This window comes from Lepidochelys olivacea (genome assembly GCF_965140295.1).
Source record: "Lepidochelys olivacea isolate rLepOli2 genome assembly, chromosome: 8".
Taxonomy (NCBI): Eukaryota; Metazoa; Chordata; order Testudines; family Cheloniidae; genus Lepidochelys; species Lepidochelys olivacea.
The window spans coordinates 102,620,466-102,644,568 of record NC_140418.1 but is presented as its reverse complement, the minus strand read 5'-3'; the positions used below and the strand labels follow the sequence as shown (position 1 = coordinate 102,644,568).

The following is a 24,103-nucleotide window of genomic DNA, read 5'->3' as shown; positions in this document are numbered from 1 at the left end:
AGCGGTGGAGCTTGGGCCCTTCACAATCCATGCCCGCCATCCCAGTCACTCACAGGGAGCTGTATGAGATACATAACTCCTGCTCCCCACTCTCAAGGCTGGAGTCTCAGCAGGGCCGAGCTGGGGTGGGGAAGGGGAAAAGACCTTAGTTCCCTGCCTGGCCAAGGGAGGGCTGCGACCATCTAACCCAATGTAATTGCACCCGCAAATCCAGGGCCAGGTTCGGCTACCCTCACTGATGCTGAACAGACCCGTTCCTTCATGGGAGCCAGTGGGACGGTTCAAAGTGAGGGCCTAAGGGTATCAAAATCTGGCCCTTTGAAACTCTGGGGCTGCAACAGAGACTCAGAGTCCGAGCTCCCCAACGACCCGTCCTATCTGCTACAGTGCTAACAAACATTAACGGCCAGATCCTGCACTAGGGTATATCCTCCGCAGAAGCCAAAGCAGCTCTGCAGATGTACATCAGCTGAGTACCCAGCCCTAAAAACCAAAGGAGTCAATGACACCGTGAGCCAACCATCCGCGTTAATTTCCATCTGATTTCCCAGAGCCAGGAGGAGCGATTTTCCACCCCCAGCTGCACAAAGCGCGTTGGTTTGTGGAGTAGCAAGTCTCTTTCCCTGCCTGTCAATACAGCTGGCCGACTAGCCCTGCTGAACTGTGCCCCCCCTCTGCGTTTGTGATTTTTGGATGACTCAGACGGCCGAGGAGAACTGCAAATAACATAAGGGAGTTCAGGCAACACTTGGCATTTCTCAGCAAAGGTTGGTTTGTCAGCGGTCAGTCAGCCCTTGCCAGAGAGCAGAAGAGATTACTTGCCCTTGGGGAGTTCGATTGCACATGGCAACATCATGCGACGGGGGAAGCACGTGAGACCCACATGAGAGAGAATGAGACACCAACACCCACCTCCTGCAGGCAGTATCAGATTCAGGTCAGAGTGTTGCCCGAGTGAGTAGAATACAGAAGGACAGGGCCCCGACCATAACGCTGCCATGGGAATCGTACGACATGTCAGATATCCGTGGGACTCCACTGTTCGGCGGCCCTGGGGTGGAGTCCAGAGAGGAATTTCTGGAGCGGGACTTAATTCTCTGTAGCCAGCGATTCATGGGATGAGTTTTGCCCTTCTGTCTGCACGTGATTTACCCTCAAACAGACGCTGCTCTACATCTTCCTTGTCCTGAATCACAGGAACGTTTTACAGTCTGGGGGTCATTTGCAAACTATTCACTCTATGTGTTAAGAAGCAAGAAGAAGGGGGGAAGGAGGGGGAAGTGCACCCAGTTCAGGGAAGGTGAGTGGAGAATGGGGAACCCTGGTATTGCGGAATGGGGCATATTGAACCCCTGCTATGGAGAGAGGGAGGAAGGTAGACACAAACAGCCCCTCTCAGTGGAGGAAAGAGGGTAATAAGGGTTCACGCAGCACCTCTGCTGGGAAAGGGACTGGAGACCATGGTTATGTACACACAGCGGCTGGTATGGAGGGGTGGGGAGAATGGAGGTACCTCCACAGGGAGCGGGAGTCCGATAATAGACAGCTCATTAACACAGCAGAAAAAAAAAACACCTGTAACCAGACCCACTGGTGGAGAGCTGATGCTAGATGAATTCAGACTAGGAATCAGGTGCAAATGATCAAGAGTGAGGGGAATTAACCATTGTAACCACCCACCTTGGGCTGTGAGGGGTTCTCCCTCACTTGAATTCTTTAAATCAAAACTGGATTTCTTTCTGGAAGCTCTGCTATAGCTCTGTCAGGCCCCAGGGGTCTCAACTCCCAACATGGACCCGGATTTCATCACACTCCAGCCCTCCACTGGCAGCTGAGATAGCAGCTGGGACTGGGGCCCATGAAGCCCAAGGGCACAAGCCCCACCCCTCTGCTCTGATTGGGCAAGCTCCTGAGCGGGCTGCAGCCCCTATTTAAGCCAGAGGAGGAAATAGGTAGTCATCTGTACCATAGGGCTTCACTCTGCCATGGACCACTGGTCTGGTGTTCGCCTGGTCTTGCCTTCTGATCAGACCTCCTGGTGTCTGGAGTCTTGGTAACTGACTCATGATCCCTGCCCTCTGGTTCGTCTCTCAGTTCTGATCTCCTGGTGTTCCAACCAGGCCTGATTTCTGGTAATCGGCTCCTGGACCCTCAGCCAGCATCTAATGCTAACCCCGAAGCCAGACTGCCAACCCCCTGGCCCTGATACGCTCCAACGGAAGTGATGGGCTTGATGCAGGCATTTTTTCAGATTTTATGGCCTGTGTGATAGAGGAGGCCAGGGTAGACGATCATAATTGTCCCTCCTGACTTTTAACATCTCTGAATTCTGCAGATTTCCCCTGCCCCACGTCTTCCCTTCACATCACCTTGATCCATTCCCAGTGTATCCCTCAGGCTGCTCTACAAGGTCTGGTTCTTTGCAGACCACATTGAGCATCTTCTTTTGTTTATGTGCTTTCATTCCTTCGACTGGCTCCAATGCCCCTGCCTTGTCACTCTCACCCAAACTTGTTCTATTGTTGAGTTCATAAAATGAAAGAGCCCTCATCAGAAACAAATAAATGTGGCATTTCCCTTTTGGCCAGGCAGCTCCATCTTCTGCAATGCCAAAACTACAAAGTAATTAACCTCAGTTTGTCAGAGTCATTAATTGGGGAATTATTGACAATGGCGTGTGACGAAAGGCTCCAGCCTTTCAACGTATGTCTACTCTGCAATTAGACACCTGCTTCTGGCCCATGCCAGCTGACTCAGGCTTGTGGGGCTTGAGCTAAGGGGCTGTTTAATTGCAGTGTAGACAGCACAGATCCCCTTGCAGGGCTCAAAGGATACGGACCCATATTCTCTTACTATCAGCCAGAACGCCCACAAACCGCCATTGTCAGTTCCACGTCGCTGTTTGTGAGACTCAGGAGAGGGGTTCTGAGCATGAGAACATTCTGCTTGTTCCTGGAGGTCCATCAATAATGGCTTTCTCTGAACCCCAGTGGGTTTCTGCAGAATGGAATGTGTTTCTATGGCACTGACTAGGACACAGTGGTGCAGGTGAAAAATAGCTGGCAACTGGACAACTGAAAAAAACCCAGAAACAGCCCAGTACAGAGGGGTTCTGGGATGACTGTCACGGGAAAAGCTTTTGGGAAGCAAAAAAGAAAAAGAAAAAGTGGTCATCGAATATTTCATTAGGGTTTTCTCGACCAGCTATCGTCAGAATTGGCCAATTCACCTAGATCGAACGGTTTTGCGGAGATAGTTTGACAAAGCTGGGGCAGAACGTAGACAGGGCTCCTCCAGAGCCCCATCTGCCAGGCAGGGTTCTGTCAGTTGACCCACCTGGCTCCTCAGTAGCCCACCTGATAGAACGACAGGGAGCTAAGACCACAGGAGCCTGGCCACTCAGGTTCATTGCTCCCCCTATGTTTCCAGCATCTGTGGCTGTAGGGAAGCAGCCAGGTGGGCTGCCCTAGGATTGGGAACCCCAGGGCTTTGCCTTTCCACTGAGAATTTTGACATTTTTGACTTTCATTCTGAATCAGAACAAAACCAAATTTTTAAACTACCAAGATCACCCACAAAACTAAATGACCAGCTGTAACCTGCCTTGCAAGAGACCCCCTCTGGCCCACCCCCTCCTGCACTCCCGAAATAAAAAACAAGAACCTGAAACTACCCTACCGCCCCACAACCAAGCAGAGTTTTGCACCTCTCTCTTTCTGGGGCTAAGAGACTCCATGTAGTCCATTAGAGACTTCACTGCTGCTACCAATCTCACGTGGAAGGTACTCAGATACCGTGGTGATGACAAACAAAAGCTAGCATGATATTTTGTGATTATTAGAGAGCCCAGCTGAAGGTTTGCAATAATGCAGGCCTAAAGTTAGCCTCCTAAATCCATATTTAGGCATCTAAATAAGCAGCCTGGTTTTTCGAAGGGCCCAGCACATCCCAGGGCTGGAAGGAACTGCTGGCTGATCTACACTTCTGAAAGTCAGGTTACCTGTTTATGCCAGAGACTGGGATGTAAGCAGCCAGGCTCACGGCTGGAGAAGAAGTCAGTAGCCAGGATTAGGAGACCAGTGTCAGAGCCAGTTTACCTGGAGTAAGGCAAGGCTGGATCCAGAGCGGGAGCAAGGCTGAGAACAAGCAGACATGGTAGCTACCACCACAGTGGGGGAATGCTTCGAGCAGCCATTAGCCTAATGCTGCTGTTGGGCTTAAGAACACACCTGTTGGCATGTGCGGCAGGTATCAAAGGTATGCTCCGCCCAGAGGCCCTGCCCTCGCTCCCCCCCCAACCCCCCAAGAAGCCTCAGCTCTGGCCAGGAGCCTGGGGCTTGGCTGGTAGCCAGGGGCGGCTCGGGTGAGCCAGTGGCCCAGGCCGCTGCTCCAGCTGGCCAGTTGCTCAGGGGGTTGTGCTGCTGCTCATGCCAGATGATGGCCTGGCTGGTGGTAGGGTTGCCAACCCTCCTGGTTTTGCCAAGAGTCTCCTGGAATCAGGCCCTATTTCTCAGAGGCTACTGAAGCCAAACTGGGAGATTTTAGGCTGCTAACTGTCCGGACAGTGCAGCGGGGCTAAGACAGGTTCCTTGCCTGCCCTGGCCCCACACCACTTGCAGAACGTCCTTGCAGCGAGGCTAAGAGTCTATGCGCGCTGCCCACACCCCGAGTGCCAACTCCGCTGTTCCCATTGGCTGGAAACTGCGGCCAATGGGAGCTCTGGGGGCAGTGCCTGAAGGCAGGGGTGGCACGCAGAGCTCCATGGCCCCCCCCCAGGGGCCACAGGGCCGGGATCAGCGTGTGGAGGGGGCAGTGTGTGGAGCCCCCTGGCCCTGCTTACCTCGGGCAGCTCCCGGGCAGGGGCGTAGTGGGGCTAAGGCAGTTCCTGGCCAATGGGAGCCATGGAGCCGGCACTCGGGGTGTGGGCAGCACACAAGGCATGGATGTGCCAGCCACTTCTGGGAGCAGCGTGGGGCCAGGGCAGGCAGGGAGCTCAATAATCCTGCACCGGTCTTTTCCATCCCAGATTCCTATGGCTTTCCCACCAAGATAACTAAAATAGGAACCCTCAGCTGCAGTGACTTGATTCAGATTCACGAGCCCATGCCCCTCTGGAAAGCAATAATGTCAAGGAAGACTCGCCAAGGGCTGTGTTTCACTGGAAGGATGATCGCTATGTCTTAAGATTCTTAAAACTTCCTTTGGAGGAGGACAAAAAAGTTAAATAAATAAATAAATAAATAAAATCACACATTGCTCATTTCATCGGAAAAGGAACCGCTTCCAAGAGCGCCATGTGGGCTTGGCAGCTGGGTTCAGTAAAACTGCACCATGAAGAGGACCAACTGCTATCTAGGGAGAAGTTTATTTATGGAATCTGTGTGCTCCATGAAGACACTGAAAACAGCGAGAGCCATCTGTATGGCAACAGGATTGCTGGTATGTGTCTGTCAGACCGAATAACGAATCGCCGACACCAATTGGCAAACCCAGTAGACTCCAATCCCTGATCTCCCCAAAGAAGGCAAATGAACCTGATTAGCATATGTGATATTATCACCATAGTTACCCACAGGGGTAACGAGGATTAAATCTGCAGGATGGGCAATAAAGAGGGTTAGTTCACAAACTTTTCCCCTCTGGGAACTGGGTTAGGTTATAAGAACAACTGTTTGTGGTGGGCCACATCCTATTCTCCTGGTGGAGATTTGTCCTCACTGAAAAAGCCACATGTCCTTGTAGGCCACAGGTAGGCCTAGGAGTGGAATAGCAGGGCATGCCATAGGTCTGGGGTGGAGTGCATTGCCATAGCTATGTACAGGATGCTTGAGTAGCACCAGTCCACACATCCTGCCTGGCTCTAACGAGTGCTAAGAGTCCCCCACTTCCACAAAGCACCATATGTAGGGGGGAAAAGATTCAACAGACTGGGAGTTCATAGTGTCACTTCATTAAGCTGGTTGCAGGACAAAGCTGGCATATTTTCCTCGCCTTTCCAATGAGTGTTAAAAAGAAAATGCAAAACTTCAATAGAGAAAATAATTATCCATGGAAACATGCTACTGGTGATGTGCTGGATTCTCCATCCCTTGGAGTTTATACAACATCATGGCAGGATGATTGGCTAAAAGATATGCTGCGGTTTAAGACTGAGCTTGATAAGTTTATGGAGGGGATGGTATGATGAGGTTGCCTACAAAAACAGACAGCCTATCTCCAATAGCTGATGAGGGGGAGAATTCTTTCCCAGGTATCTCACTGGTGGGTCTTGCCCACATGCTCAGGGTCTACCTGATCACCAAAAGCTGGGACCAGGAAGGAATTTTCTCTCAGGTCTGACTGGCAGAGATGCTGGGGGGGGTTCGCCTTCCTCTGCAGCATGGGGTACGGGTCACTTTCAGGTTTAAACTAGTGTAAATGGTGGATTCTCTGTAGCTTGAAGTCTTTAAATCATGAGTTGAGGAATTCAGTAACTCAGCCAGAGATTAGGGTCTATTACAGGAGTGGGTGGGTGAGGTTCTGTGGCCTGTGATGTGCAGGAGGTCAGACTAGATGATCATGATGGTCCCTTCTGGCCTTAAAATCTATGAGGAACCACAAGCTGTTGGGGGCGGATGTGGGAATCCCTGGGTAAAGTTCTCTGGCCTGTGTTATGCAGAAGGCCAGACGAAATGATCACAGTAGTTGTTGTCTGAATGTAAGAACTACAGTCCACTTACCTATCCTGGTAGGAAAGATGTCCTCATTGTTAATGAGCATCTCGATCCATTCCATCAGCATACACATGTACTGGGGTGCCGAGAGCTTGGTCGGCCTCTTGTACTTGTGATCATCCTGCCACCTGTATTCATATTTGAGCCCACCAGACATGATCGGGCAGCTCTTCTCGGTGCAGAACTCCGACATCGTCCCATAGATAAGGTTTATCCTGTTGAAGAAGTCAACCACGTGCACCGCTATCCAGTCATTGATATTCTCCCCAGGAGGCAGTTGGACCACAGTCTTCAAATCCAGCCCAGATTTGAGAGAGGCCTGGGCTTTCTTGTACAACTCAAACCGCTGGGTGCCGGGCTCGAATTTCTTACGGGGGCGAAAGGTTTTGTCTTTGTTGAAAACTTGGTTGAGGCACAAAGCCATTCTGGGCTGGGGTGGCCAGGTTTAAAAGGGCAGCGGCACGTCCCAAGGCAGACTCCTAGCCTGGAAGCGTCAGGGTGGACATCGTGGGTTTCTGAAAGGAAAATAGACAGAAATATTGAACCCGTTATTTATGACACCAACTGTAACTGGCTCTCCCTTACTAAAGCTGCTCATGATGAATTGGTGGCACGTTCAAGAGACTAGATGGTCTTGTAGCTAAGGTACTGGATATAAACTGAGGGAATCTGGGTTCAATTCCTGGCTCTACCCAGACTCCTTGTGTGACTATGACCTCAGTTTCTCTATCTGTAAAACGGAGATAAAGGAAGGATTATTGTTTTGTCTATTTAGATGGCGAGGTCTTGGAGGCAGGGATGTATTTATAGTGCATAGGGCAACGGGAACCCTGAGGCGTCTCGGTGCTGCCATAATGCAAATGGTAATAAATGTTTTGTTGGTGCTACCATGGCTGGCCGGGTGGGAAGCCTTGCGTGTGAAAGATGGAGGCACCTTCTGTTGAAAGCCTCTTCATAAAGCAATATCCCTTAAGTAACAGCAGGATCTTTACAGGGAAAGGCTCTGCTCACACCAGTATCTCAAGGGCAGCTGCTCTAAAGCAAAATAAAAAGCAGTATCAGAAGCGTTCAAGGCAGCTTTCCTCCCTCCCCCCCCTCCCCCCCGTCCAGTCATCGCTCAAATGGCTTGGTATTGATTTCCTTTTTGGGCACATGGGAAGTCGTCCCCCACCCACCAGCCCCTAGAGCTTCCCAGCTCATAAAAGTGCTCCCTGTGACTTGCCCCTGCGGCCAGCCTGGCAATTGCCCCAGGGCGCTGAAGTGAGTACGGGTACCTGGCCAGTCACATTGCTCTATTATTTAGCAGGAGTTTGTGTTCTGTTTCTTTAAAGCCCCTTAGGCCCATATCCCATGTACAATTGTGTCCTGAGGGAAGTACCGTTTGGGTGTCACACTGTGATAGAAAAGGATCAACTCCCCTACCCATACAGCCCAAAACACAATGCAAACTAGTCACACACAGTCTACCTCCTCTCGCCACCTTGCTGGATTGCATCAGCTGCCATTGGCACCTTGCTTTAAAATAATAAAGCCGTGTCAGGTGGGACACTAGCTTTGGCAGCTAGTTCTGCACCCTTGCATCAGTGACTCCTGATCTATCCAGGATAACCCCCTGGCCATCCCATCCAGGAGTCATCTGGAGGTCACCCTGAACATTACCGTGAATTGTGGGATTACTGGCCATTCAATAAACTGCTAATTATGCCCTGAGTTGCCTTCCTGAATTTACTACCACAGAAGCAGAGGGTCTGTGTTTCTCCTGGACTCAGACTATGAACTGAAATCTCTGCATTGTTTTCAAAGAGCCAAAGGGCTCGCCAAACATCACCGATCAGCTAAAATACATTTTGCATTGTCCTACAGTTCCCAGCGTTAATGCTTTTAAGCACATGAGATCGGGGCTCCATTGTACTAGATGCTGCATGTCATAGAATAGTAGGGTTGGAAGGGACCTCAGGTCACCTAGTCCAACCCCCTGCTCAAAGCAGGACCAGTCCCCAATTTTTGCCCCTGATCCCTAAATGGCTCCCTCAAGGCTTGAATTCACAACCCAGGGTTTAGCAGGCCAATGCTCAAACCCCTGAGCTATCCCTCCCACCCCCGAAAAAAAATTTTTTTCTCTTTTTTTTGTGGTCTAATATTTTAATAATTCATGTCCACCAAGTGAGAGACAGTCTTTACCCTGAAAAGCTTGCCAACTACTTTGATAAGTCAGAGCAAGGGTGGGAGAGGAACGAGGGGCAACAAAAAGGGGAAGTAACTTGCCCAAGGTCTCAAGCAGAAGGGACGAGAGCCCAGGCCACCTGAACTCCAATCCAGTACCCTGTTCACCTGTCACAACAACAACAACGGCCACAGACAGACACACAGGTCCTGCCATCCCACAGGGTCCGATACGGTGCTTTGCAGACTCCATTACAAGGTACACTGGACTCACTTCAGCCGCTAGAGAAGAGCAAATGCCTCTTGGGTGGAGCTCCGCGGGTATTTTAGAGCACACAGCAGCAACAGACAGAGTACAGCTAGACGTCAATAGAGTCGGGGTGGTGAGGGCAAATTATCCAGACACCAGAGTATTAAATTTTGTCCCTCAGGAACAACGGGAGACAAGAGCTGGTTGTTGTGGCTGCTTATCTTTTCTCTGTGGATGCCCTGTGCCTCCCTGTCTGAACAGCTGCCTGCTGTTGCATGAAAGCAAGGGTGAAATTCACCCCACACAGAGGGCAGCGCAAGATCCTCAGTTCCCACTGGGGCACAGGGATTTTCTTGCCCCTCTGGCCAGAGGTGGCTTTTGCTCCAAATGAGAGGGCAAACGCTACTCTCAGCCTAGCGGGGCGTCTTGCACTGATGCCAGCGAGAACTGCACCTGTGGGCCAAGGGTGCTGGAACAAGGGGGGCCAGGAGCCATAGCTCCATCACTTTTTACCAGCTGCGAAGGCAAGCAACGGGGGGAGGGGCAGAGATAAGCGAGCAGGGGGTGGGGTCGTGGGGGAAGAGGTGGTGCGCGGGCGGGGCTTCGGGGGAAAAGGGACGTGGGGGGTGGGGCCACGGTTCAGGTGCCCTCCCCCCCCTTTTAGGGAGCTTTGGTCACTCCTGTTGTGGACTAAAGAGCAGACGTTGCCACTTAGCATGGGAAACAGGGCTCAAGCCCTCTGAGGCTGTATTCAGTGCCACTCTAGGGCAGTGCTGGGGCGGGGGGAAGCGGGGGCATCTGGGAGAGGTAACAGGCCTTCTTGTTGGCTATGGCTCCAAGTCACTCTAGCAGCATCACGGCTTCCTGCCTAGCAGCACAGAAGGGCCTGAGAGGGAGGTTGGTGGTTTGTAACGCAAAGCATCCACCCAGTTACTGAGCCTGGAACTACTGCCAGATAAAGAACGAGCCTTATCTTGTATCTTCCTGCCTGGCTGTCACATTTTCAAGGCCCACCCTGCTGATACCGATAAGCTTTCCATGACTGCAAGTTTTCTGGACATTTAGGATTACATCTACTTCCAAAATAGACCGCCTGGGCCTCCCCCATCCAGCAAAGTGCTGAAGCTCGCACTTAACTTGAAGCATGCAACTTACTGGACTCCTATTGACTTCAACAGAGCTATTCACATGTTTAAAGTGAAGTAGGTCCTTCAATACTTTCACTAGATCAGTGCCTTAAATATAATTGGTACACACACATGCGACTATTCGGGCATTGGTAGTGACACCGTAGTTAAGGTTGCATCGAGATTTGCACTTAAAATAGGACTCAAAGTCCCTCATGCTACATAACATGCACCAGTGTCTGGAGCTTGGTCACCATTGCATAACACCTTGGACCAGAGCCTCGGCTTGGCTAAATTAGCATCTCTCCACTAAAGTCACATACTCATCAAGTTTAAGGCCAGAAGGGATCCTGAAGATCAGCTAGTCCAGCGGTTTTCAACCTTTTTTTCATTTGCGGACTCCTGAAAAGTTTCAAGCGGAGGTGCAAACCCCTTTGGAAATCTTAGACGCAGGCTGTGGACCCTCATGGGGCTGTGGACCACCGGTTGAAAACCACTGCTCTAGCCTGACTTCTTGTAGGACACAGCCCAGAAAATTTCACCCCCAGACCTATTTTATCTATCTTAGAGTTTTATCCTGCCGCATGTCACCATAGCATTTGAGCAACTTCCATGTAAAATCCAATAGCAATAACAAAGTCCGTAGTGGGCTTCCTGGAGCTTCTGGCACTTCTCCCATGCCAGGTAAAGACTCTGCTTGTGGTAGGGTTTTTTTCCCTGGATGGAGTGAAGGGCTGGGATATCAGGGGTGTTCGACTTGAGAGCGTCCCTTGTGGTGGGAAGGCTTTCCTTCCTCAAGTCCATGAGTAGGTCCGTCTACACGGCGAACAGGAGGGGTAAATTCCAGCTCGAGGAGTCATACCCACGCTAGGTCTGATCGAGCTAATGTGCTAAAAAAATAGAAGTGTAGCTGCAGCAGTGTAAGCAGCCTCGTTGCTCGGAGTACGTCCTTGTGGTCTCAGATCAGCTTGTACTCGGCACGGCCAGCCCCTTCCACCACTCGCCCCACCGTGGCTTTACACTCCTGTTTTCAGCACGAGCCAGGAAGCGCCGAAGGGGGGCTCGGCAAGAGCGTTTCAGAACCCCTGCCATAAAGCCTGGCACATAAAAAGTGAAAACCTGTGATCCATGAATAGAGGCTTTTAAATCCCTGTTCTGCCAATTGTTAAGGGGTTTATTTGTACATCTATATTCTACGGCTCTTTCCAACTCATTTGTACTCAATGGGAAGTGACTCTTCTCCAATAACCAGCTCCCAGGACATATTTCATCATACAAACTTATTCTACTGTATCACTTTCTTGTTATCATACACACTGATCTCTTCAATCATTAGGCAAATGGAGGCGGATTTCCTTTTTGGATATTTATTGTCTTACTAAACCCAATTAAAATCAATGAAGCTATTAAGCATCTGGTCTGTGTTTTCTTACAGTGTCTCTGTGAAAGATATACATGAACTGGTGCACCGGAATAATCAGATTTCCTGTGCTCAAGTCCTTTAGTTAATCCGCTACAAAGGCAGCACGTACCTGCCTGGTCATTGCATTCCAGTCTACCCCGAATGCAGTCAGCACCTACATGAGCTGTTTGCCATGGTTTTGCTTCGTGAGCCGTTGTCGGCACTGCTGCCAAATTGCACAGGCCTTGTAAATCCTTACAGGAATTTGGAAGAAAACAGATCTTCAGAAAAAGTAGAGGCAGAACGTTCCCCGTCAAAGCCAAGTCAGTCTGTGGAGCCGCAAACCCACAAAAAAGCCAGGTCACTCCTCAATCTCCCTCAAGAGTGGGCAGTTTAGGATCAGCACAAATCTTGGATGGGGAGGGTAAAGCACAAAGCTAAGAGCCCAGGGTGTGAAATCCTGGCCCCACTGAACTGAGGGGAGTTTTGCCCTCCACAGCAATAAGGTCAGGGATTGCTGCCTTGCAGTCTAATCACCACTCTGGTTCTTGCGGTTACGGCACTGAAATGGGACTTTAATTCCTGGCTCTGATACAGACTCCCTGCATGACCTTGGGCAAGTCACTTGGCCCCTCTGTGCCTCAGTTTCCCTGATTACAGAATGGAGATGGTGATCCTTTTGGACCTCACAGGGGCGTTAGGAGTGCTTGCAGTGGAAGCTGCTATACAAATACAAAGTATTATTATTCATAGGGGGCTGACACTCTCAGCTATGGTTTCACACAAAGGCCTGGAAATCAATTGCATTACTTCAACAGACTGAGGGGAGGAAACCTGCAGTTAAAAGTGTAGGTCCAAATTTCCCCCCCCTCCCGGCAACAGTAGCCTCTGATTTTGGGCAGCCAACCTTATTTATAAAGAGAGAACACACACACCGCGGGGTGGATGATGTTCCAGCCCTGCCCACGTGCTCAGGACTTCTCCATATAAACAGCAGGAAGATGGCCAAGTCTCAGGACATTCTAGGAGGGTTCAGGGAGGAAGAGTCTGGCCTCCAAATATCAGTACATGCTGCAGCGGCTTCTTACGTGGCTAGCAAGAGCTGCAATGCAGTAAGCTCAGACAGCCGCCTCACACCGTTAGACACACTCCCCCGATCTCTCCCACCTCTTCATTTAATGCATCCTGGAGCAACACAGTGGCCTAGAGGGGCACATTTTTGCTTTTAATTTTCACATTACAAAACAACCTCCTTCCCAAAGCAACAAATCCGCAGGGGGAAGAACAAGCAGCAGCTACAGTCTGTTCCATTACAGAAGGTGCCTACAAATCCTATCAAGGATACAGCTGAAATAAATCTCAGCCTCTGGAAGTCTAAAGCCCAGGCCTACAGGAAAGGGGACTTGGGGTCATTCTCTTGCTTTCTAGTCCCGATTTGCTGCTGCATTTGGGCAAGTCACTCTGCCGGCCTTAGTTTAATTCTTCTCTATCTTTCCAGGGTGCTTGGTGAGGCACCACTGATCTGCGATCCTGTATAGGGGCACTCACCTCTTGAGCACCGCAAAGTGGCAGGGTGCAGTACCGCCTTCCTTTTCTCACCCCTGGTGCCACCTGCAGGCTGCTGGCTGCCCTCAAAGCCTTCAGTGGCTTGGCCCTCCAGCTGAATCACAAAGTCTGAATGGCCCTTCTGGGGTATTAAAGAGTCTAGTAAATAAACAGTCTATTTGCCCTCGCTGAGGTCCTCAGCTGCAGTTCTGGGCCCTTTAAATGTAGCCCTTTGTTCAGAGTCCCAAATAAGCCCCATTCCCTTTGTGGGGTTTATGCCAGTGGGTGGTGGCAGAACCTGGCTCATTCACTGCTCTGCGTTCCAGTTCAGGGACCCTATGCACAGTAGCCACATACTGCCCTCTCTAATCTGTCACTGCTGTTTCCTTGGGCTTCTTCCAACCAGGCCCTTTATCTCCAGCCCTAGGTCAGGGCCAGCATCCTCAGATTCCTCTCTGCAATCCCAGCTGGGCAGGTTCAGCCAGCCATGAACTCCATCTATTGTCAGGCTCCTGTGGTCAGAGAGAGACTCCCTCCTTCTCTCCTCCAATCCTAGCCAGTGACTGCTCCACTAACCCACAGGCAGCTCCTTTTATCAGGGTCAGCAGGGCCCTGATTGGCTGTTGCTAGCCCGTCTAGCCCTGGAAGGACCAGGTCTCTGTGGTTTTCCAAAGTGGCTGCTCCGGAGAGTCCTATCTAGGCAAGCCTCGAGGACCCACCTTCGCTGCTCTTTTCTTCTCAGCTCACTGCTTCTTAGGGAATCATGTGGTAGGACCTTGGGGCTCCCAGCAGGGAACCACAAAGAGCTAACACACTCCACCACAGATCTGTAGACAGGCAGGTGAAAAGCACTATACAAGTATTCTTTTCTTTATAAGAATGTACTTAGGTATTTCTCTGGGAGGCCCAGAACTCATCCCTGCTGAGCAACGTCAGCCCTGCCAATTACACATGGTATAAGCTGTGATGCCACCCAGGGGTTGAATCACGGCACGAACGGGGAACTGATCGGAAACCACGGGCTTTCGTTAATTTGTCCTAGTGACCAGGAGACCCACTGCAAAACAAAGATGCTGAGTCATGAATCAGTTCTCTCTCAGCTGTTGTTTAATCACTGGTGATATTCCCGGGCATGCAAGGACATGCACTGGATTAGACCAATAACCCTTCAACCTTTGGCCCAGTTATAGCCACTGGCAGAGAGGAACCAATGCAACCCATGGTGCAGACGGACAGAGCTGCTGTTTGTCCCAATTGGTCTTTCCCTTGCTTGAAACCGTGGCTTATTACAATGTAGCCAGTCTGCATAGGGATTTGCCCGGTCTAACGTACTTATATGGCCCCTGTTACCACAGTATCGGAGCATCTCATGATCTGCAATGCATTTATCCTCACAACACGCCGGAGCAGTAAGGAAGTGCATTATGCCCATTTTATGGATGGAAAACAGAGGCACAGGGTGTCTAAGTGAGTTGCCCAAGAAGCCTGTGGCCAACCAGGAGACTGAACCCAGGTCTAGCACCCTAACCCCTGCACAGTGCCCCTCCATACATAAGAAGTGTCACACTGTGTCAGACCATGGTCCAGCCAGCCTGGTAGCCTGTCGCTGACAGCAGCCTGTACCAGCACTTGCGGGGGAGTGTACAGAAAGGGCACGTATGCAGTGATCCACTTGTGGCTTCCGGCAGTCAGAAGGTTCGATCGTCTCGACCATTCCTTCCGCTGGTGAGACCTTACTACAGCACTTGCTATTAGTTCCTTGCTGAGGGGTTGGGAGAAACCACCCATTTTGTGTTGCGTGGCTTAGCCAGGTTCCATGGTCCAATGGTTGTTTCATTTCATGGAAATCAGTCCACTAGAGGCACCGAAAGGCCACAGAGCCGCTCAAATCAACCCCGAGAACCTAAACTTCAGGATGGCATCATCCTCCCTCCCGTAGAGACCAGGGACACTTGCACCCCGGATTTTGGGCCCGTTGCTAACTGGATTGCAGTGAATTCAGTGAATTAGAACTAGCATTGCAATAGCATCTAGAGGCCCCATCGTGCCAGGCACTGTACGTACACATAATGAGAGAGTGTCCCTGCCCCCAGAGAGCTTACAATCTATATAGCCAGCAGACAGGAAGGGAAACTGGGGCACGGGGCAGGGACTTGACTTGTCTGAGGTCACCCAGCAGGCCCGTGGTAAAGCCAGGAATAGAACCCAGGTCTCCTGACTCCCAGCCCAGTGCCTGACCAAACAGCCTGTCCTGTAGTCTCCCAGGCATTCATAGCACCAGCTCCGTCCAGTTTCCCAGCCCTCATGAGCAGTGCAGCTGCAGCGTCCTCGCCCCAGCATCAGGATGGACGGAAGCAGGTGTGGGATGCCAACAGGTGGCCGTCCCTGCCGGAGCTCCGGCTGCCTTTCCTGCTGCGCTGCCCCCATTGTGAACGGGGCCCTTCCTGTCCCGGGCGGGCCTGTCCCGGCAGCCGCATCTTACAATCGCCTGCGGAGACAGGAAGTTGGAGAGCGACGGCTCCCTCCCCCTCCCCACAGTGGTCCATTCACCAGCCAGGGTCCCGGATTCATTTGCCAGCGAGCTACAGGAGAAAGGCTTCGTTACTGGAGACGAAGGAAGCAAGGGGGAGCCCTGTTCCTGTACCTGTTGGGTCGGGCACGAATATAAGCTCCAGCATTGACTTGGCTGCCAATTTCAGCACCAGCTGCACTGTGCTCATTCCTCTGGGCACATGGCCTTGTCTACACTGAGAGGAGGCACCGGATTAGCTTAAACTGGTTTAATTAAACCAGGGAAAATCCAGGTCGGTTTAAAACTGGTTTAATTGGTCTAGTCTGTGCCTGTAAATTTACCACCTAAGCCAATGCTCAAGCCAGGGCTAAGCCAAAATAGCTGTCCACATGCAGAGCTGTAACTCACAGCCTGTCTCCACGAGCAAGTTAAAGAGAGAGTTATACTGAGAGAAAAGTGCTTTACACTGGTATCGCCCTGCCTGTTTGGAAAGGGGAATAAGCCATGCTAGCAGAAGCACCTTTATAGCGGTATAACAGTGTCCACACTAGGGGTTGTACTGGTATAACTATCTTGCTTAAAATAATCATGCCCCTGTCTGATATAGTTATATGCATACAACACTGAAGAAACGTAGGGCTTCTCTTAATAGTTTTCCAAGAACAGGTTCCTTTGTGCCTCAGAAAGACAGGCGTTACTGGTGCGAGGGTTAGCACTTTTCAGATGCAGACTGCCAGTGCTCCAGGCCAGTCCCGTCAGCGACATTGCACAGATGGGGAAACTGAGGCACGGGTGGGGGTTGCATGAGTTGTCCAAAGTCACACAGCTCCTCAGCAGCAGGGAGTCAGGAGACCTGGACTGGTGTTCCTGGCTGTGTTTCTCTGTGATCCGGGGCAGTCACTGCACCTCTTGATGCCTGTTTCCTCTCCCATTCTTTGTCTGTCTTGTCTATTTAGACTGTAAACTCTTTGACACATGGGCTTTCTCTTACTATGTGTATGTACAGCACCCAACACAATGGGGTCCTGGCTGATTTACCTTGGAATAGAACCCAACTCTCTCCTGACTCCCAGTTCAGCACCTACTCACTAGATCACACTGCCACAGCCAAATACAAAATGAATATTTCTCCAGGGTCAGATGCGGAAGGAAGCCACAACTAAAACGGCACCCACAGCCCATCTGGCTAAGTTTCAGTTCCCCTAGTCATCAGTCTGTCTTCAGAGACCACCCAATATGCACAGAAATCTTTAAACGTGAGAAGTCCAGCCAGCGTATGGTGTAAGGTACAGGGCACAGGGGTAATCAAACAATCGAGCGTCACCTCCACTTTGTTACACAGGTACACACAAAAGAGGAAAGGAAAGTAGCACGAATAGGGAAAGTGAGAAACTGAGGGCTGTGGCAAGAGATAGGCTGGGGAGCTACTGAGTTCTCATCCAAGTGCCCAGATACCAAGGTGATGGGCACAGTATGAGAACAGAACAGAATCCCGGCTCCGACTCTAATTTTCTCAGGCACTTGGGCAAGTCACACCCTCCCTGCCTCAGTTTCCCCATTTTTAGAACTAGGGTATATATGGTGCATCCCTCTCCTTGCTCAGTTTTGCTGTGCTTAGACTGAAAGCTCCTCAAGGCAAGGACTGGGCTTCCTTGTCTGTTGAAAAGCGTTTAGGCCCAGATCCTCAAATATACTGTAGTTCTAGAAATGGGGAAACTGAGCCAGGGAGGTTGTGACTTGCCCAGATGCCTGGAAGTTAGCCACATAAATATCTTTTAGGATCTGGGCCTTCATACATTGTGGGTGCTACCAGAAAGAATTAATAAGTAAGTATTATTAATAATCCATGAGAAAGAAAACTCAAGAGCACTGAGTGACCAAAACTAAAAGATCAGCCAGGAAAATGTATCCATCTGCTCATCAGCTGAGAACACAGCGTGGTACTTGATCTACAATTAAATGCAGTGCTGAGAGGCTGTTTGAAACCTTTAATTAATTAAGTCCCCTCTCGCATGCCAGTGGTCAGATGCTCACACAAGCATCTGGCTCCGGTAACCTCAAACAGCCACTGAGCAGCACGATCCAAATTTTAAAGCAGCAGAACAGCTGCTCTCACACTGGGACGGAGCGAGGCATTTAACATCCTAACACCATCCTAATGGATGGCTCTGACATGCTGCCAGCTCCTAAGGAGATGCTCAGCCAGGGGCGGGTCACAGATCGCAGGCCCTCAAATCCATGCACGACTTTTTGGTGGGAGTAAAAATCCATCTTTAGGAAATGCAGGGCCCCAGTTTGAAGCAAGGGGCCCCATGCCCGCTTGCATTTTTGAACCCGGGGGTAGGAAGGCAAGCAACCAACGTTTGCGGGCCTCTCTGCAAAATGTGAGTGTCCCTCCAAACATCAAGGCCTGGATCAACCTGTCTGTTGGAGGCTGCCTGAATCTGCGCAGAGCCTGAGTTTACAACAAACTGGTTTGCATGCCCCTGCAATGCTGCCCTCTAGTGGACAGACTTGGTCCTACCCCCTTCCCAACTCTACACCCCTGCCCTGCTCATGAGTGTACCAGATCTCTCTACCAGCCTTGTGAAGAGTTACCTTTTTAGTTCACTGACGCTTGGGTTTTGGGAGTTGACAGTCACCAATTTCCTCTTTCATGCCACATGCATGTGGTTTGTGGGTGACCTTGGGGCCTGTGTAGCTGCAAAAACACCCAAACATGGCAATGCCTCTCAGAGGCAGAGTCAACTGACTTTGGTTTGCATGGCTTGTCCTACTGGGTTAAAAATAACAGAGCAGACGTTCCCGCTTGAGTTTCAGAGCCCGGGCTCCAGCCATAGGTCCTGACTCCATGGGTGCTCCACAGCTCAAGCATCCATGGAAAAAAAAACAGGGGGTCCTCAGCACCCACCATCTACAGGGGGGGTCCCGGGACTGGCTACCCATCAGCGAGCGGCTTGGACGATGGGGAGGGCGGGTGGAGAGGAGCGAGCGGTGGGAGGGCGGGGGAGAGGGTGGAGCGAGGGTGGGGCCTCGGGGCAGAGCAGGGGTGGAGCCCCCACAGAGAAAAAGAAAAGAAAAGTCAGTGCCCTTGACTCCAGCCCAAACAAGAACATCTACGTTGCTATTTTTAGCCCCGTAGCGCGAGACCCGCGAGCCTGAGTCCATCGACCGAGGCTCTGAGACTCGCTGGGGTGGGTTTTGTTTTTTCTCCCATGTGGGCATACCCGAAGCGGCCGCACGCTGCAACCTCCAGCTAGGCAGACTCTGTGTGACAAAATAGAGGCCTGCACTACTAGTCCGAGCTGTCTCAGTGGCTGACTGAAGTTTGACTGCAAGAGTCTTCGGTTCAATCTCACGCTTGAGGGAACTCCTCTCTTCCCTCACCAGTAAAAGAGGAAAGTCCCCCTGCTGACACATTACTTCGATAGCAGACAAGCACTGGCGAAGTCAGCGAGGAAGCTGCTACCTGAAGCTTAAAAGGGATAATCGCGAGATATTTCAATGGGATATTAACCTCTCCAGCCAGCTGGCCCGTCAGCCACCTGCACCTGTATTAATGATTATTAGTCGGGCTCTGATCCTGCATGCACGTTTGCACATGCCACTGCAGTCAACGGGACAAGGAGACTTAAAGTTAAGCATGCACATAAGTATTTGCAGGCTGGGAGCCTCGTTACTGGTGTAGTGCAACCCTGATCCAAAGAGCCGTATGTTTGGAAAGAGATCGGAAGTCCCCTAGGGCTCAGCAACATCACGCCCAAGTCAGCCATTTGCGCCCTGTCCTTGTACAGCCTTTGAGTTTAACCAAATCTAAGGGGACATGAAAGTATTCTATTTAAAAATGGTCACTTGACCACAATGGTCCCCAAACAGGGCTGGTTTCTCTTCACTTCCTGCTGAAGCCAGACCCCGGCTGCATTGCCTTGGAGGAACGGGGTTATTGGCCGCAGATCCCAGATGCCGTCGCAAATGATGGAAAATTCCAGGAGACGTTCCAAGACAATTGCTGGGAGCGGGAGCTTGCTGCCGGGGCATGAAGGCCAAAGCGAACTAGCCTGGGAGAGGAAGGTCCAAAGAGGACCCCCAGCTGATACATCCGATGAAGTGAGCTGTAGCTCAAATATGCTCAAATAAATTGGTTAGTCTCTAAGGTGCCACAAATCCTCCTTTTCTTTTTGCGAATACAGACTAACACGGCTGCTACTCTGAAAGCTGAGAGAAGATGATCTCCAAGAAGCGCAGAGCAACATTTACCTGCTCGATGTCATGGGAATCTGCCTGTGGGTCCCAGGAAGGGAACTTCCCGCACAAACGGGAAGAACGGGGCTGGAACAGACGCAGCCGTTTAGAGGCAGCACCAATCAACATAGCAACTAGGCACCGAAACCCAAGTCGGGAATCACCCTTCTGGCTGCTGCAATCAGGACACACACTGGGAAGTTGCAGCCAGGAGAGCGGTGCCCAGGTTACTCCTGTGGCTGTTCCCCGCTCAGGACTTGGAACCCCCCTTCTGTCCCCTAGTGCACAACCCTACAACCGAGCCAAGCAGATTTCTGCTTCCAGACCGTTGCCCCTTGCCTGGTTTTGTTCACTGCCCTCTTCACCCTGCGCACTGCCAGGCAGTCCCCATCTGCTGCTTCCACGCCCACTGCCTGGTACCACCCAGCCCACCTGCCGCTCCCTCCACTGTCACATCTGCCTGCCCCACAATCCCCCTGCTCCAAGCTGATGTTACCGGCTGGCCCATCACTCTGCCCAGTGCTAGCCCACTGAGTGCCTGGCATCACGTACCTTGGCTACTGCTACTCCAACACCCTCTTAGAATTTGCCTCTGATCATGCCTCCTTGTAGTGTTTGTTCCCCAAGGAACAAGGAGACAGCTTCAGTCTACCTAGCCCCCCCACCACAGTACAATCCACATCTTTCTCCTCCCCACACTTCTGTGAGGTAGGGTGGCGCTGTTATCCGGGAACAGAGGCACAGAGAGGCTAAGTGACTGGCCCAAGGTCACATGGGGAGTCTGTGGCAGAGGAGGGAACTGAACCAAGGTCAGAGGCCAATGCCTTCACCACCGGGCCAGCCTTCCTCCCACTAGACAGATCCTCTTACTTGGAAAACAGAAGGGAGGTGTAGCTCCCTGGTCAGTGTGTGTTACACATCCCACTCTGTGTCTGATCCACAGAGGACATAGGTCTTCCAAAGCTGCCAGCTAGGGGATTTGGGGTCTGATCCAACACCTGTGTAAATCAGTAGAGACTCATGCTCCTAGCTCTAGAGGGACCAGGTTCAGTCCTGAGTAACAGTCGCTACAGAGGCACAATCCCAAAAGGCCTGGGCTCAGTGGCTCCTGCTGCCTGTTCGGAGCATGTGAGCCATACAGCTCCCATGTGAGGGTCAGACATGATACCAAAAACACCACACACCAACCCTCTACAACTCATCTTCTGGTCAAACCCAAGCTCCTCCCGAACTCCTCCAACATGTATGGGGACCAGATTCCAGGACATGCAATGGCCTCACTCAAGCCACTAGCTATGGGACATTTAACTGCACAACACGACAGACCATACTCCCAGACCCTTCTCAGTTTCCTCAGCAAAGTCTTACAGTGGCAATTGGCCACCATCCAAACTCTGCTAAGCACAGAATACTGCTTCCAAACTTTGGCTGGTTTGGCTCCTCATCTGCTCCAGGAAGTGACATTTACTCCGCTCATCGGCTCAAAAGCCACATTCATTCCCCCTCTGCTATGGCTCGCCCCTCACGCTCGCCCCGGATGTCGCAAAATATGGGGTCACTAAATATTTACAAAAGCGACAAAGAGTCCTGTGCCACAGATCCAGACTAACACAGCTACCCCTCTGATACTAAACATTTATAAGCGCACCGGCTGAGCCAACCCTAGTTTGCAGCATCCAGCTCCTGAAATGCCCCCTCCCCTGCCCCCTAAAATGTACCATCTGCAACTTCATTGCAGGGGTGTGAAGTTGGGGGAATCAATCCACCTGGCTGCATTTGCTTTTGTTCCCAGTGGGACTGTGACACACAACAGGCTAGCAGGGAAAGCATGAGGTTGGAGTTGGAGGGGGCTTTACTGGGAGACAGTTATTCTCAGAGCAAGCCAGAAACTTCTTAAGGAAAGTTTAAAAACAAAACAAAACCAGACACTCACCTAACTCCAGAACTGATCTGAATTAGAGACCAAATCCCTCTCGAGTGTATGGAAAGGTCAGCTAGCTAGATCCTGCGGCTTCCTTCTGGGCTCCCTCGGTTTAGCTATGAGATCCCAGGGTCAGGGAAAAACTCACACACACACACCAACCCTTGCTGGGGTTTTCATTAAAGAAACTCTGCCTGATCTTTCCTGCCCCCCCCCCCCACCCAGTGATGTCATATCCTGAGTGTGTCCAGAAGTACAGCTGCCTTAGCAATAACTGACTCAAAAAGAACCCGTAGCTCGCCCTGCCCCCTACGCCTCAATCTCTCTGTCTCCTGCTTCCACTCTGTGGTATGCAGCATAGCTGTAGCCAAGTTGGTCCCAGGATATTAGACAGACAAATGGATGAGGTAGTAACTTCTTTTGGACCAACTTCTGTTGATGAGAGAGAAGCTTTTGAGTTTACACAGAGCTCTCCTTCAGAACTGGGAAATCACTCAGTGAGTCACAACTAAATACAAGGTGGAACAGGTTGTTTCACATAAGTAGTTAACATATATTTCAAGGGATCATTCAAGGTGAAGTGGCCAGTTATCATCTCTCCAGTCCTAGGGGGGTAGGAAAGCTGTGGGGGGGGGGAGGGCGGATTTAGTGGTTTACAGATTGTTGTAATAAAATATAAATCCAGTGTCTGTATTCAGTCCTCAGAGTAACAGCCGTGTTAGTCTGTATCCGCAAAAAGAACAAGAGTACTTGTGGCACCTTAGAGACTAACCAATTTATTTGAGCATGAGCTTTCGTGAGCTACAGCATCCGATGAAGTGAGCTGTAGCTCACGAAAGCTTATGCTCAAATCAATTTTTTGTATTCAGTCCATGATTTCTAGCATCTAGCAGAGTTATGAATTTAAGCTCCCAGGCTTGCCTTTTGAAGGTGTTGTGCAGGTTTCCTTTCAGATCTGCTACAATGATCAACACCCCCCACAACACACATTTCATGATCCACTGGTCCTACGCACGTCTATCACAACTTGTGGCATATCTTATCCAGTGCACTAAATGCCCCTATAACAACCATGTAGGTAAAACAGACAGACAATCCCCACGCTCCTGAATGAAGTCACACAGAAAAATGATAAACAAAAAATCCCGTATCGCCTGTGGGTGAGCACTTATCACAAAGCGATCGTTCTATAGCTGACCTCTCAGTCCTCGTCCTCAAAGGAAAACAGCACAATTCCTTCAAAAAAGTGAGACTGGGACCTTCAATTCATTTGTTAGATGCGAAAAATCATGGCCCAAATAGACACACTAGATTTATTGCTTTTTACAACAATCTATAACCCTTTAACCCCCCACCCGCAATGACTGGAGAGGTGTTAACAGGCCTGAATGATCCCTTAGACTATGTGTTGCTCACTACCTGTGCTAAACAATCTGCTCTACCTTGTATTTAGCTGTGATGCTGGGAGTACCTTTCCCAGCCCTGAAGAAGAGCTCTGTGTAGCTCGAAAGCTTGTCTCTGTCACCAGCAGAAGTTGGTCCAATAAAAGAGGTTACCTCATCCGCCTTGTGTCTCCCCTCTTTGTGCCAATACTTTTGCTATGTAGCATGTTCCTCAAGAAAGCGTAAAGCACACATCATGCTTTGATGCTGCAATGTCTTCTTTGGCTGTGGGTTTTTCACTGGGCTTCCCCTAGTTGGCTCCAGTCCACAGATTTACAAAGGAATGTTACATGTGGCAATATAGCTTTCCAAATGAAAAAGTTAATTGAGGGGTGGGAGTGGAGGAGAGAGAAGGGGGAGAGAAAAAATTAGGATTTGCTTTCCCTCTGCCACTGAAAATCAGCTGGTGGATTTAGCCTTCAATGCTGGCACAACTGTCACCAGTGTTCAGAAAAAGAGAGGTCTCTTGAGAAAACTGGCTTTAAAGTTGCTTCCTTTAAATGTCACATTTAAAACACATCTGATCCTGCAGTTTAGTGTAACTGAGCCTGACTCCAGCTATTTCTATGAGCAAGATTGGGTCTTTAAATTTGCATTTGATAAAGTTCCTTAAGGGGACCAAAACTCCTGGTATAATCTGCATTCTTGGTGGCCCCCAAAGCTGCCTCTAAATCCTATGGACATTTTACGGATGTGAGGAGTCTAGAATCAAGCCCCTGTGAGTTCTACACTGCAAGTTTCTGTACTGTGTAATTAACAACACCTTCAATTTCTGTGACAAAGGCT

At 50.5% G+C, this 24,103-nt stretch overlaps 1 protein-coding gene across 1 annotated transcript in view; it reads right to left on the bottom strand.

The window, feature by feature from the left end:
* Nucleotides 1–22,071, bottom strand: part of MOB3C (MOB kinase activator 3C) — a 49,367-nt gene extending 27,296 nt beyond the window's left edge. Inside the window, exons 1-2 of the mRNA XM_084637924.1 lie at nucleotides 21,888–22,071; nucleotides 6,720–7,228 (exon numbers count right to left, since the gene is read on the bottom strand). Coding sequence (XP_084494050.1) covers nucleotides 6,720–7,137 — 418 coding nt within the window. The 5' untranslated portion in view covers nucleotides 7,138–7,228; nucleotides 21,888–22,071. The remainder of the gene's footprint in view (nucleotides 1–6,719; nucleotides 7,229–21,887) is intronic.
* Nucleotides 22,072–24,103: the final 2,032 nt, after the last annotated feature.